The following is a 15,586-nucleotide window of genomic DNA, read 5'->3' as shown; positions in this document are numbered from 1 at the left end:
GTTAAACAACATTGTTTATTGACAAAAAGGGGACATGGATAAACGTTGCAGAATTGCGAATTCCCCTTTTTGTCAATAAACAATGTTGTTTATCATAAGTGTCGTAATCTTGTTTATAATCAAACTTCGTTTTCCTTCGAACACATCGATTGCTAACTTAAAGTTACTGACTTTTTCAAAGGGTTTTATATTTGTTTTTGATATCATTGATCCAATTCTTCGATGCTGCTCTGAAATTATTCTGATTACCATCATCTTCATGTTGCTTCTGGTCTGTAATGATACTTGAAAAAATTCATGTGCATGTACAAATTTTATACCTTTATTATTTTTACATTTTCTTAATAAAATTTAATTTGAATTTAAATCTGTCTTGTTCTTTGTGTCATTTATTCATGGTTTCTGGCAATTTGGTGGTTGAATGGGATGTGAATGAACATATCGTGGACCCATTTTATGTGGTGATTTGATAGCACATCTCTGTAATGTGCCTCATTTATAATGCAGTCCCATGATTTGTATCCTGACTACCATGTTGTAGAAAGAGAGGATGTGACAGATGGGCATAGCAAGAGGGGTCAGATTTTCTATTTTATTGCTCTGTAACTAAATAACATTGAAGGCTGTATAAATTATGCTTTGCTTGAACGATGAAAACATTATAATGAGTAACTTACATCAAATTTCATACTTCTTGGAAGTGTGGCAAAATTAGAGAAGAGGGAAGACATACAAAACAAATGTCACAGTTATCATACTAGGGAAGATTGAGAATTTTTTTAAAATATTTACTTTTAAAATTAAGAACTTAAAACTTAAATAATACTAAACTTTGGGTTATTATGTATGTTCTGATGCTAAGTTTATTCATATACATTTATAATAGAGTAGTTTAATTCAGTTTTGAATGTGAAAGGTTGTGACATGTGCACTTTGACCTACCTGAGGTGAAAGGGTTAATCTTTTGGTACTATCATGTAGCTTTATTTTCTTACAATTTATTGTCACTTATGAAACCTGTTAGAAGTTGATTGCAGACAGCTGTGTGCATATTGTATGCTGTTCAGTTTGTTATGGTACAAAATTTGAAGCAAAGTATTTTTGCATGCCTTGCATAAGGGGCATTTTGTGGTACATATTCGGTACCTGGGGGGTGTCAAATCTGATATGTCCCAGGAGTGTACTAGAAACCTTAGCTTGTCAAATTTTGTAAAGATACACCTAGTACTTTCAGCGTTACAGTATGTATAGTTTCATGGTTTACAAGATCAATCAAGTTGAACAAATTCATGTGCATAGGGTTAAATTAAACAGCTTCCATTTGGACTCAAGAAATACAGCAGGAGTAAGAAGGGTAAGGTTTATTACTGAGTCAGAATGTCCCTCCATCTCTGGTATTCTTTCTGGAGTATTATTAGTGCCTAGAATACAGCTATGTTTTGCAGTGATGATTGAAATAGTTATGATTTTCACCTTTCACTGTGAATAAAGATATTGTTAATTTGCTGTCCAATTTTTATTTTTTCTCTGTTTAACCATCCTGAATCTGCATTTTGTGAGTGCTTTGAAACTTTTCTGTTGGACATCAGTGAATCTGAATACTGTATCTCCTCCAAGTATCTTACATTCACATTGTAGTCAGTGTCCAGCCAAATAGTGCTGCAGGCACTAAATTCACCTGTAATGATGACTATTGTGCCAATATTCACAAGAAGGTTCAGTAAACTAGTCCATTCCTTGCCAGTTATCTTCAGGCTGACTATAAAGAGACTCTTCACCCACCGTAGCAGCATTCAGTGTTGACACCTGCATGACTGAGAAGTCTTTTTGGCACTTCCTTTCACTGTCAGTTGTTCAAAAACATACCTTGATGTCTCTTCCATATGATGCTTTTTTATTGCTTTGCAGTGTTTGCTTTTCTCATTTTTTGGCTGCATACATATCAAGATATCTGAGCACATTTCCAATTCATCTTCTCCAATTTACTTACCTTATTGTCTTGTCCCTATTTTAAGTGTGTGGCTTTGAGGCTTGTTTGTCATTATTTTGTCCAAAATATACTGGGATAATCTTTGACAGACTTGAAGGCTCATCTCATAACAACCTATATTCCAGGCCACAGTGGTATTTCATTCAGTGAGAAAGTGGAACATATAGCTGGTAAGGCTCAGTAGTACTTTGGCAACCTAATAGGATTTCCAAATGATGTTGTCAATAAAATAGCTGGTAAACTAAGGAAAAGATGGAACAGAGGTCACAGTGGGCAATGGAGAGCATGAGGAAAGTGGTAGAAATTATAGAGCTGAGCAAGTGCAAACATATGTGAAAAAGACAGATTCTACTTAAGTCAAATTGGAGTTTCATTACTAGAAGAACCTTGAGGACATTATTGATGGGGGGGATTATATATGCAGCAAGGCAGTTGACAAACTCTTCAAGCTTATAGTAGTAGTGAAGGCAACAGTATTGAAATCATCTTATTTACATTGAGTAACACTGATGTTGAAAGTAAAAGTACTTTTAAAAAATAGCATACACTAATTAATAATAATAAAGTAATATTATAATGATTGCTGCCAGCCAGTTGCATCCCTGCTCTCGGTGGCTTTCGAATTGGGACAGTGTAGTGCTCGGACAAACTTGCAGCAACAAGGCTTCACATTTACAGGGAGGAGAGTCTTTGCTAAAGTGATCTACCATGTAAATAAATAAATATCATCTAGGTGAGTTATTCTTCAATGTACACTTTGTTCATGTGATGTGCAGTATTCTCTTAATTCAACAAACAGAACATATGCTTACAGTTTTACATACAAGGTGATCATTATTGAGAAAGTGCATAGTATTACCATTTTTAATAAAAGTCTTAACTAACAGATGAAAAATTGCCCAGTAACCCATTTCAGCCTGTGCATTCTGGGTATAACCTGTAGAAAATGTGACATCAACTTTTGAAAATTTATATGTGATGTATTGTAACAGATTTTTTTCAGAAATATAATTATAACTGAAATGTTGAGTTTTAAATTTTCTTGAGGTACAAGTTTTATTACCATTTGTTTAGATGAAATTATTTAACAAATATTTAAACTTGAATCTTGATTGTCGATTTTTAACCTCTTGATGGAATTTGTATTCAGATAGTGGAAATAAATTTCCTGCCTATGCAGAGAAAACTTGTCAACAGACAATACAAAGCCTGCATTGTGTTTATTTAACACAATTGTGAAACCTTTTCAAATATATAAATAGCTATTCTTGTTCAGTGCTGCCCTCTATATGCAAATTTTTTTTTACACTTGTCACAAGCCTTTTATCTCCCCTTCATTGGAATTGACTGATTCCAATACGTCTCTCATGCAAATCATCAGGCATCACCCCTCCACCAATAAGAGTGCGACATGCTCTCATGATGCATGTGATTCTGTTTAGTTCTACTCCACCAATAAGAGTGCGACATGCTCTCATGATGCATGTGATTCTGTTTAGTTCTACTCCACCAATAAGAGTGCGACATGCTCTCATGATGCATGTGATTCTGTTTAGTTCTACTCCACCAATAAGAGTGCAACATGCTCTCATGATGCATGTGATTCTGTTTAGTTCTACTCCACCAATAAGAGTGCGACACGCTCTCATAATGCATGTGATTCTGCTTAGTTCTACTGAACTATCACTTCTTGTTTGACAGTACTCAAGTTTTAATTTTGGTGCTTTTCATGTGAATCACTTTTGTGATTTTAATAGTTTAGTTTCTGAAATGGGATTTCTACATGATTTTTTTTTTCCTTTACATTGAATAAATCTTTAACTTATTTTTCCAGTCTTTTTTTTTTCTTGCCCCTTTCATATTTCACATCAAACACTTTTGTGTGATTTTCTTTTTTACAATGAATTCTGAGGTTCATGTTTCCACTTTGGGTATAATACCTCTAGCACTATTTCACAGGTTGTAGGAGGGGGCATTGGATTTCTCTGCTATTATCCACCATGAGATTGATCATTATATGGGTCAACCCTACACAAGCTGAACCTGTTCAGGCCAATGAAGTTTGATAGCCTTTTTACACCACTCTGCCTGCAGAATCAGTTAATGCTAATACAGCATTTTTTTCTCAGGTATGTGGTGTTTGATCCACTTTCCCACTTTTCTATGATTCCTTATTAACTCCATGTTAGCTCGTTTATTGTCTTCAGCTCTCCATTTACACGTGGTTTCACTGTAGTTGGGATCTTCTGGGTCACAATGCGACCTTGTCCTGGGTTTGTTTGTCACCTCTTTCTTTTCAGGATTTACATATGGCCCTTTTTCTTTGGTGGTTTGTTTTCAAACATGTACCTGAAACTTTGGAATCACGTGTGTAGTCTGTGCATCAACACTCTACCCTTTCCTCTTTGGTTGCATGTTTGTTGCAATTGGAGCCACGACAAACCCCTATTCCTGGTCCTTATCTACCCTTCCCTGTTACTCGTTTCAAGTGTTTCTCATCTCAGTGTTTTATTCAATGTAGGTGGGCATGTCGCCAACAGTAATGGAGACTAACCAGTGCGTTTCAGTTCCAGTCTGGTGGGAGCTTGTCTGTATGATTTTGTGATCTTTCACTATAGATCCATGGATTCTTTGGGTCTTATCAGAGAGACTTGTCCTACTATTTCTTTCCCCACCTCCTTTGTCTCATGTACCCTTTTCCTTCCTCATGACTTGGGATCCTGCCACCAGCCAGCATTTGTCTGAGGTGGTACACGATTTTTGGTCTCAACAGGCCATTGAACCTGTTCATCATCTTTTATTCCAGGCTGTTTGTTGTCCTCATGAAAAACCAGAGACTGGCAGCCTGTAATAGGTTTGTCCTGTCTCAATCTGACCCTTTTTACCTGGGATTCACTTCTCACCCTTAAGTAGGCTTTTTCTTCAGGTTTGTAGATGACCAAGATGGATGTCATGAATGCTTCTTTTCATATCCAGATATCTTGTCTTTCGCGACCCTCTCTTCAGTTTCTTCTCCATGGGGTGGCTTATCTGTTTCGTGCACTGCCCTTCAGACTTGCTTTGGCCCTATATGTTTTGTTGGGTGGTCAGAGCATTCTTTTGTCACTTACATGCTTTGGAATTGCACTTTCCTCTTTCTTTGGAGGACTGGCTACTATTAGCTCATTGCAAACAGGAGCCTGCCTGTTACCCTCATCAGCTGCCCATGTAGGTGGATATAGTGGGCTGGTTAATCAAGTTGGAGAAGTCCTTACTGTGACCTATCCAATATCTAGTCCATATGGGTATTTTTCTTTTTCAACACACATTTCAGTCGGGCCCACCCTTCTTCTCTTCACCTTCGTTCAATGGGACTTTCAGTTCTATTACAGTTCGCAAGGTTCTATCACTTTTGGGGATGTGATATTCTATGGTAGCCCTTAACCTCTTATGTCTGGCTCATATGCAGGCTCTTTTTTGGGCTCTTCACAACCAGTGGAATCTCGCAAGAGATCTTTTGTCGGCTTTTATTACCCTTCCTTGTGTACAATCTGCTTTTGTGGTTAGACGACTCACAAATTAGCGAGTGTCCCTCTTCCTCTTCCTCATCTGAATTTATACATTTCTCGAATGCATCCCTTTGGGGATGGAGGTGTGGGTTGATTAACAGGAAGCTTCGGGGTTTTGGTCTGTGGTCGAGAGGTTTTCTCATTTCAACATCCTGGAGCTTCTTGCTGTTAGTTGTGTTTTGGTTCATTTTCTCCATCTGGCAAGAAATTGTCCAGTAATGATCCATTCCAACTTTCCTCCAGTGTTTGCTTATCTCAATCACCTGTGTAGCACTCATTGTTAATCCCTCTGTATTCTTATGTCAGATCTTTTTTTTGGGGGTTCACATGCTTGATATTCATATCATTGCATGTCATGTTCTGGGTGCTTTTGATCTTGCCACAGATCCAATTTCCGTTCAGATAAAATCTATCTGTTGGAATGGTCTCTCGATCCTTTTGTTTTTCAGTGTCTTCAGTGGAGTACTTCTCACATCAAAACTTTTGCTGTGTCCCTTAACCAGAAATTGCTTTGGTTTTGGTCTCTGGTTCCCTTGTCTTCATACTCTGGCTATCGATGTTTTCAGCCAGGATTGGACCAACACATTTGTCTACCTTCCGTTTCTCCTTCTTCTCCAGGTCATCCTTGTATTTAATAAAAGTTTGAATGTAAGTCTCTAAAATCTCAGGACATTGCACAGCAAAGGATACCCATGGTGATAAGGTTAAACAGTTTTTATCAGTCTAAAATTAATTTTATGCATTCTAGCCCAGTTTTTTCAACGATCATTTGTATATAATGTGTGCCCTTACTGGTAAAATTAAAATAAAGTAAAAACGTTTTTGTTGTAGTCAGCTTAATACAGGTGAAGAATTGATAAGAATTTAAAGAAAAATCTCTTTTTTTTGTTAAATGTTTCTTGATTCAGGAAAGACTTAGATTAGAGAAATCTATATGCTTTTTTCATGAATAAACCTTACAAAATGATTATGAATGCAGAGCATTATTGTTGTTGGTTGAAGCATTTTATTAGTTATTTGTGGATTTTTATGGTGTTTTTGGGTTAACAAAAACACATAGGTACTGTTGTAGTAAAAAATAAACAAATGAAAACAAGAAAATAAATACATGCATATGTACATAAATTTATCCACAAATTGATTTCTTAAACAGGTCTTTTAGTATTGCCTACTTGTTTGGGGTGTTAATTACTCCATTTATTCATTAAATACTACTCAAACACTGTTGTAAAAAGATATTTAATTCTATTCTTAAGTTTAATTTATTTAGTGTTTGATTTTTAGGCTTTCAGGAAATAAATATGAATAAAACTGTGTCCACGTTGTTATTGAGTCAAATATCAGCATTATGATACAGCACTGTGGGTGCATCTCAGACTTAAATTTTATGTTATTTTATAGAAAAATCACATCTAGTTATCATTGTGCTATGAATCTCAGTTGTTATGGTTTACCATATCTGTGCATGATACCCATACAATACATTGTCACAAGCCATAGTGTATGTTTTACAAAGGCAAAAACCTTATTTTCTTTCTGGTTCTATGTTTCCCTGTTTAGTAGGTATATTTTTGATTAGTTTATGATTTATACATATAAATATGTTAAGCTGTGTCTAATGCAGTATGAATATTAAGTTTTTAAACATAAACTTTTCTGAGTGTTTTTTGCTATTGGTAAATAATTATCGTTTGAACTTAATGTCTATACTTTTACATCCTTCTGGCTAAGCATGGCCTAGTTGTTAGGGCACCAGATTGTTTATCTAAGGGTCTATGGATTCCATGTTGTTATTGAAAAAAAAAGAAGAGATTCTTTATATTATGGAGCCACAGGAACATTATAAAAGGGACAACAAATCCCACTCTGTGATCAGAGTAGCCCAAGAGTTGGCAAAAATTACTATTGACTAGCTACCTTCTCTCTAGTTAGTTATCAGTTAAAAATTAGGGATGTCTAGCGCAGATAGCCCTTGTCAACGTTGTGGAGATATGTGAAACAGGTAGTACTTCCTTTTATGAGGTTATAAATATGTTTAAATGTAAGATTAACTTACAAGTCATCAGAGGAGAGATTTAACAAAAGAAGTTTACGGAAAACAAAATGGATAGTGAGGTAGTAATTAATTACTTAGAAAGATTAAAATGTAAGTATTATAAGCAAATTGATAAACTACATGTACAAGTCAGTTGGCATATTAATCTTTTTATTTTGAATAATCTCATATGATATTGAACTTTAGTGTTGTATAAAAAAATTGATTTTACAGGATAATGATAGAGAAAATGCATCGTAAGAATATCCTCACAAAAATTATGATGTCTGACAATTACTTGAATAATGATTATTGCCTATTTTAAAGATTGTTTACTGTGGAAAAACACATGCTTCCAACACATGTACAATCCTGTGCATTTTCTGCTGCAGATGATATTTATAATCCTTGTTCTATGTGTACATTCAGCAGCAAATCCACAGGTTCCCACATCAAATTGCTTTGATAAGTACTCTTATCTAAATAGTTTATGGCTCTAACTGCAATATTTATAGGTTTCATCCACAACCAGTAAAACAAATGCTTCCATAAAATATTCTGTATACAAGTTGTCTGTATAAAATATCTTCTGCTGCTTTCATCCTTCCTCAACTAAGACAAACATATATTTAATTAGGTATATATTTTTAAATGTTAAGGATGTTCTACGTATAGTTAGACATGCTTGTAAACTGGATGTAAAAAGTTGTAAATCACCTAATTTTCTGGCCTTGACAGAAGTTATGTAACAAAGATTGTTTTATAAGATTTATACTTGCTTGGCCCTGTTTCTTTGTCATACATTCCTGGAATGAGGTCATACTTATTTTGAAAGGTGGTACTCAAACAAAATAGTATGAGTTTGGAATTTACCTTGGGTGTGTTTGTATGTATGTATGTATAATGAAAGTTATAATTGATGTAGGGAAGCAAAGGATTGTGGAATACCACACTAGAACTTTGGTGTCTTTCTTACCAGTGTGGTGTCATTCATCTGCCTTTTCTCTTCATTTTGTGAAGGTTTGAGTTTCTCCAGGTGATGTAGTCAGAGTTTAGTACTGAATATAGAAACTTGCAAGCTCTAGTGAAAAACTCCAGTAATATATTATGTGATTTGTTTAAAAATAAAGATTTAATTACTTGTATTTGCTGCTACTTCATTTTTTGCATCTGTTTATGTTATCTTCTGCCTACAACATTTCTGGAAACTGCAGTATTGGCGATATGTGATGATTTTCTGTTTGATACCATTGTGTCAGAGTACTTGAATGGGATACTGAGAGCCATTTCAGTGTATACTGATTGAGAGAGCTCAGTGAAATAGTATAAGACTAGAAGATGGCAGTTTGTATGATACAGTACCAACTAGTGCAGTTGGTAAGTAAAATGTAATCACTGTTTAGGTCTCTGGCTAAAAATAACACTTTCCATACAGGGTCGGTCAATGTGACCAACCTTGTACCCATAAAGTAACCATCAGAGTTTACATATTTCAATTTTTAATATGTTTTGTGTATCTTCATAAAATTTGGCAAGCTTTCAGTAAACATTACAAGTTTTGTACTCAAAAAATAAAAATTTTTAATTAAGTATTTTTACTAGAGATTTGTCCATGAATATATGGAATCAGAGTGTTGACTGTTCTGAGTGGAAAGTAATTTTCATATTAATTTTAAAAATGCTTTTCTTCATCTGAAAATTTTCAAATTTCATTTGTGTAACCTCTAAAACTTCCTAAATTGTTATCAAACTTTTTTCAGTAAAACTTTTTATGTTACCTGTTAATTTTTCTACCTTAATTCTATACAAGCTCAGTGAATTTGACTGACCTTGTCCAAGCATAAAAAAACATAAATTAAATCTAAATTACCCTTTTTTCATTCTAGAGTGACTGTAGATTGTAACAGGAACCTACATATGTTTATCTTAAATAGATTAAGGCTCCTAACAGTATACATCTGTTTGTACTTAATTTCATTGCTGTATTGCCCTTTGAACCATGTGTAACTAATAATCCTGCCACAAAAATTTTTAATTATTCAGTGAATGTGTATCTCTTGTTACCTTACTGAGTAGTGTAACTTTGGAGCTGCTCATGAGCATACCTCCTAAAGAATTTTTATTATTATTATTTTTACATTTTAGTTACTTTTATAACAATAAATAAAAGATATACATGAAAAACATGAAATATAGTACTTATCATTTAATTAAAATTTGAATGTAACTCTCTGAGAGGATGTGACATGCTCACTCTGACTTATCTGTAGCAAGAGGGCTCAGCTGTATCTTTAAATTGTTTCTTATGTTAAATATAATAACAGTTAAGTCTTTTTGACTTTCTACAGCAGTAACTCTCTCCTTTTAATAAAGACATATTTTCTCTAAGAAATATACACTTTGTGGAAAAGATAAATAATCTTTATTTTTCATTAGCTCCATAGAAAAAAACCATTATTATTAGCTCCTGTTATGTATTATTTTTTCTTGGACTAGTGTTTTTTTTCTAAAATAATAATATGTATATGTGTTTGAATCTTATAAAACTAAGGAATAAGCATTAAAAAGCAAAAGTTTAAAAGCTTTTATTTCTTGTGATTTTTTATGAAAACTTCCATTAATTCTATGCTCAATTACAAGAAAGAAAGCTCAGGGTAGAGAAAAGTATTTGGTCATATTTAAAAAAACGTGTTTGTAGTGTTAGTTTCAGTATTATATCATAAATTAGTCTTATTTTTAATGGTTATTAGATATTCTCATCCATATGAAGTGGAACTTGATCATTTTCATCCAGATTCAGAACAGCTTGAAGAAAAAATACCTCAGGTTTGTTACATTTAGAGAATTTGATTGCAATGAACTTTGCTGAAATTATTAGATAATTCAAATTCTTATTTTAATGCTGAAATGATATTCTACAGAATGTGCTTTATTGTAGTCAGAAAATATTTTTAATTATATGCATATTGGGCTAATAAAAGTTGAAGAACAGCAGAAAAATTAGCTACGTTGTTTGAATGAAAATATCACAAAAGAGTAAAGTACTACTGAAAGTACTGTGGTTTATCTTGAACATGTAACTTACCATAAATAGTTGAAAAAAATACCATAAATGCCACATTAATGTTAATATGTTTCGAGATTTCCTCAGTATAGAGAAAATTATATGACCTGATTTGAAATGACTCTCTGTGGGATATAGAATTAATGCTTATAGAGATATTTGTGCATCTGAAGAGTTCAGTTTGTTGCACATTTAATTTCAGTACTCAATGTAAGACTTGGTTTTCTAAAACTTAACGTGCAAAACTGTAGTGGAAATGATGAGGCATTTTTGAAATAACCACAATGTGGGGAAGGTTATACCCCTAAACATCTATAAGACATTTTGTAATTATGTATTGTTCCATTACAAGCATTTCTGTAGTCTGCTACTGATAAAATTCTAGTCATAATATGTGGCATTAAATGTCTACTCCTTATGGACTTAATGTGACACAGCATCAGTGAATCATATCATTATGTGACTGGCATTAACATTTTTGATCATGACTGAGAACCTTAAGATGCTGTACTTATGGTGCTCAGGTTTCTACCATCATTAGAATACATCAGTGGCCATTTCAACACTAAAAAAGCTGCTTGTACTTAATACAGCTGATCAGGAATTTATTGAAGAGCACTTGCACATGATGCAGTTGACTAAACAACATCACTGCAGGGTAGATTACATAAATTTAAATTTCTGTTTCATATGTATATCATGTAATGGATAGGTACAACACCTCCTGATGTTGTAATTAAATATAATGCTTGTGCATCCATGATTCACTTTGTGAGGCTAATAAATCTCATAATATTTTTATATATATTATTATTGTTGAGATTTATAATTATATATGTGTCAGAAGTAAACAACACAGAAAATATACTGTGCTTATTGTTTTTGATTTGTACAAATTAGTAGCCATGGAGTTGAAAATTATTACACTGTAAGGTTAAATAGAGCATAAAAATACTACCTTATATGTTAAAATACTTATGCAAATTGTTATTTAAACATGACAGGTCATTTTGAGACTTTATTGAAACTCAATCTTTATGTAAGTGGTGATGCACGACATTATTTTAATATTGCATAAAATGTTCATTTGAAGTAATGATTTAGCGTATTTACCATTATTTGATCAAATAGTCAGTTTAGATGGTCAATTCGTAAATTGAAACCACACAGTTTAGAAGGTAATTGTAAATATAATATATTGATTACACATTTTGTTTTTTTACATTTCAATAAAATAAGTCTTATAATGGTTAATACATTCACGATGTTAGAAAAACACGTTGGTTCAAGAAGTTTTGATAGAAATTAATAAAAATCCCATAACCCAAGTGCTTTTTGAAAGGTGGACCCTTCTTCTTCAGGAACAAACTGGAAATGGTTAATACATTTATTATTTGTTTAAGATAAGATTTGATGAGTTTTGGAGCCATTAAAAAAGTTTTGTTTTAATTTTGTATATATTTTATACCAATGTTTGGGATATAAAATGGATTGTTAATTTACTATCTTAAGATATGAAATATGATTTAGCATTACAATTTAGGAACTAAACATTGTATTATCAATTATTCTTATAATAATATGCTCTGAATTAAATTTGTGGAACTAAATACACCAACAAAGATGTTTTGCTAATTATCAGAACCCCTAGTTCACCTGAGCCACAAACTATTTTCATTATAATGTGCAGCATGAAAAGTTAGTGCTTGATCAGCTTTGAGATAATATATTTATTGAGAAATGAATCATTGCTATTTGAAATTGCACTTCAACTTAGTCTTATTATTTTGTAATACAGCAAGATGGGATTTAGTTGTGAATGAAACTTCTTGTCAGCGGTGGCATAGAACAAAGCATCTTCACAATGATAACATTTGTTGTAGATAGTTCAGGTTCATTGATAATAGATTAGTAAGTAAAAAACAAAGTTTAGTAATGAAGACAAAGATAACTAGGATGAAACATTTTACTTAGACTCAAACATTTTTTAAATACACTTTCTTCATCATCAGGAAAGTATGAAAACAAGGTGTATCAAAATATCTTAGTACAAACAAATAAAAATCTAAATCATATTTAAGAACATGAGGTTTAAAAGCATTGAGAAGAAATGAATAGTATAATATCCATGAATAAGCCATGAAGCAAATTAGAGCACCTAGATAAAACATTAATGTTATTATGAAATAAACTATGGTAAAACATGATTATGTGTACAATGACACATACTGGAAGTAAAATATTCATTTTAAGAATTTAAGATACATAAGTATAGATTATTATTTGTCATAGTATACTAATTAGAAAAATTTTAGTTTAAAGGATATTTGTATATTATTTAAATCAGATTGGTCTTTCATGATTAGAAAGCTAAAGAGATATTCATAGTTTTGTAGATTCAGTTTTGATGATGGAGAATTTATTGATATTATTCTATTGCTCATTTCTTATTGATTTGTAAATTCTATGTTTTCAAATTTCAGTCATGGAATAAAATAAGTGTTTTCCAAAAATCTGTCTCATAAATAAAATTATTTTTATCCTGATTATCGTCTTTGTCTTCATTAGTACTTTTATGCTCAGTCAGAATCTTCAGTACAAACATATTGTAATCAGTGTAATTCTAACCAAAAAAAACAATATTTTTTCCTTGTTTGGCATTTTTTTTCTTATGAAATTCCATTGTCATTTCATGTATAGATGTTATTTACTTTGCCTTTCCTGGATAATAAAATCATTTACTACCTTCATCTGTGTGCTGATCTTGCATTATCTAAATATTCTTGTTAGGTACCTAAAGCTATTAAAGAAACTCTGTTTGTATATGTTGACAAAATTTTGGCTCTGGAGGAACTTTGCAGAGAACTCAAACAACAAAAAGAAATTGCAGTGGATTTAGAGGTGAGAATAAATTGCTTGTGTAGATAAGTACAAATTAGACAAATGTTCAGTATAGCAAACAATTTTTTATTGTTAATATATTTACTGAAAAATTATATTTGTATTTGTGTATCCTTCTTAGCAAAAGCTGTACATTTTACAGAGGTTAACATTTCTTATGTAAAGTAATTTTTGAATCCTCCTCTTTCAGAATTTTATTCTACTTTTGTAATTTAATTTTGGATTGTGTAATTTTGAAGAAAATATATTAACTCTGAAAAGTATAAGATCAAAATATCCTACTTTTTATCAGAAGCTCTCTTTTCACCATGAATGTTGCGTACTCACATGTTTCATAAGTCATTTTTAGTGATTAAAAAGTAATTATTTTTTGTTGATTCACGGAACTTGATGGGTGTCACAAGACTAATCTCTTATAATGTTTTTCCTTTTGTTTTGGAAATTCTAGAAAATGGTACAAGTTCTGGCATTTGAAAAATTCTTCTCAAGCACTTTAATGCTAATAGTCTTAAAGTTCATTATTGATTCATTCATCCCATAGATAGTATATTAAACTATGTGGAACATAATAGTCCATTTACCAAATGAAGGCTCATATGTACAAAAGTTTAATAAAAATGTTAAAAATATATCTTTGTTTGGAGGGTTGATGTTATACTAAAATGATTTTTGATAGTAATGACATTAAGAGGCTTCAAAAACGTTTTATTTTAATGTATTCGGCCTCATTATTTGAAAGTGACATGTATTTTAAATATTGTAATTGTACTTGAATCAAAATACTTACCCTTACGAAGCTATCCATTTCAGCATCTATTTGTGACAGTTCAGAAATACTTTGAAAAATATACATTCCATTGGAAGAACATATTTTTACTAGTGTTTTCCAACAGTAAAATAGAATAATATTGCTGTAACAATATTAGTCACTAATATAGATGAATTTCATCTAGTTTTTCCACAGGTCATATTTCTTTTAACTCTATTTACGTGAATATTCTTTACTGCACATGACACAAGGTTTTTGTGTATTACCTTCAAATGTTTATTAATCTACTTTTTGTTTATGTTATACCAATCAATATAGCATAAAATCTTAGCTAATAATCCATATTTTAATAGTACGTAAGTTTTAAGTTCTTAATTCTATAATGCAATATTTAAAATAATACTGAATTTACCCTAGTGTGACACATTTTCTCTAGGTATTTTTTCCTTTCTATTTTATCCATTGCCCCTCCAAAAAGTTACGAAATTCAATGTAAATTACTTACTATGAAATCTTCATTGCTCAGACTAATCATAATTTTTATAGTCTTCATGTTTGTTTGGTTACAGAACTAGCATATAGAAAATCAGACCCCTCCTGCCACACCCACCTGTCACATTTTCTCTTTCAGGATTTGTTAAGAGTTCTTTCTTATGTTTAATTATATATTACCTATAACCAATAGAATCCAAAAGTTTTTGTCTATCAAATGACGTATTGTATAACATTGTGTTCTGAACAGATAAATGTTAGTTTCACTTATAATACATGGTTCATTTCTGTAGGAAATTTAATGACTAGCATGGATGAATTTGTAATGGCTCTTGTTGCATAGTTAGAAAGCCAGAAAAATTGTGAGATATAGGGGAAATTGTCTACTTTTTGCATGTTATTATTCTAAGTTCTTTGGTGCATTATTTAATTAAATAAAGATTATTTAGTGCATTACTATCATTAGTATAAAAAAAATAGGATTAAGTATCATTGACAATCGACAGCAAGAAAAAGAAGATTGTGTAAGTACTTTATTTCTCATTTGTCATGTTCATTCTTTATTTCTTATTATAAAAGTAATTAAAATGCAAAAAAAAAGGAATCTCTTTAGGTTAGTTAAGCTTGTGGATAATGTAATTCAATAGTGTACTGTGAGCTGCACATTCCCCAAGTGATTTACATCTTATAATTGCACAAATAGTAGTTAGACACAGTTCAAAGGGCAATCAAAATGGCAATAAAACTATAAAATTTAATTATAAATAGATGTATACTGTTACAAGTT

General features: G+C 32.0%; 1 protein-coding gene across 1 annotated transcript in view; it reads left to right on the top strand.

Annotated features, from left to right (window-relative positions):
- LOC106462739 (exosome component 10-like) overlaps positions 1-15,586 on the top strand; it is a 166,037-nt gene that overhangs the window by 65,910 nt on the left and 84,541 nt on the right. The window contains 2 exon segments of the mRNA XM_013922687.2: positions 10,324-10,399; positions 13,428-13,538. Coding sequence (XP_013778141.1) covers positions 10,324-10,399; positions 13,428-13,538 — 187 coding nt within the window.

The sequence above is a fragment of the Limulus polyphemus genome, unplaced genomic scaffold (assembly GCF_000517525.1).
Source record: "Limulus polyphemus unplaced genomic scaffold, Limulus_polyphemus-2.1.2 Scaffold1236, whole genome shotgun sequence".
NCBI classification, from domain to species: domain Eukaryota; kingdom Metazoa; phylum Arthropoda; class Merostomata; order Xiphosura; family Limulidae; genus Limulus; species Limulus polyphemus.
The sequence above is the reverse complement of the archived record's forward strand: the minus strand, read 5'-3'. Positions and strand labels throughout refer to the sequence as shown.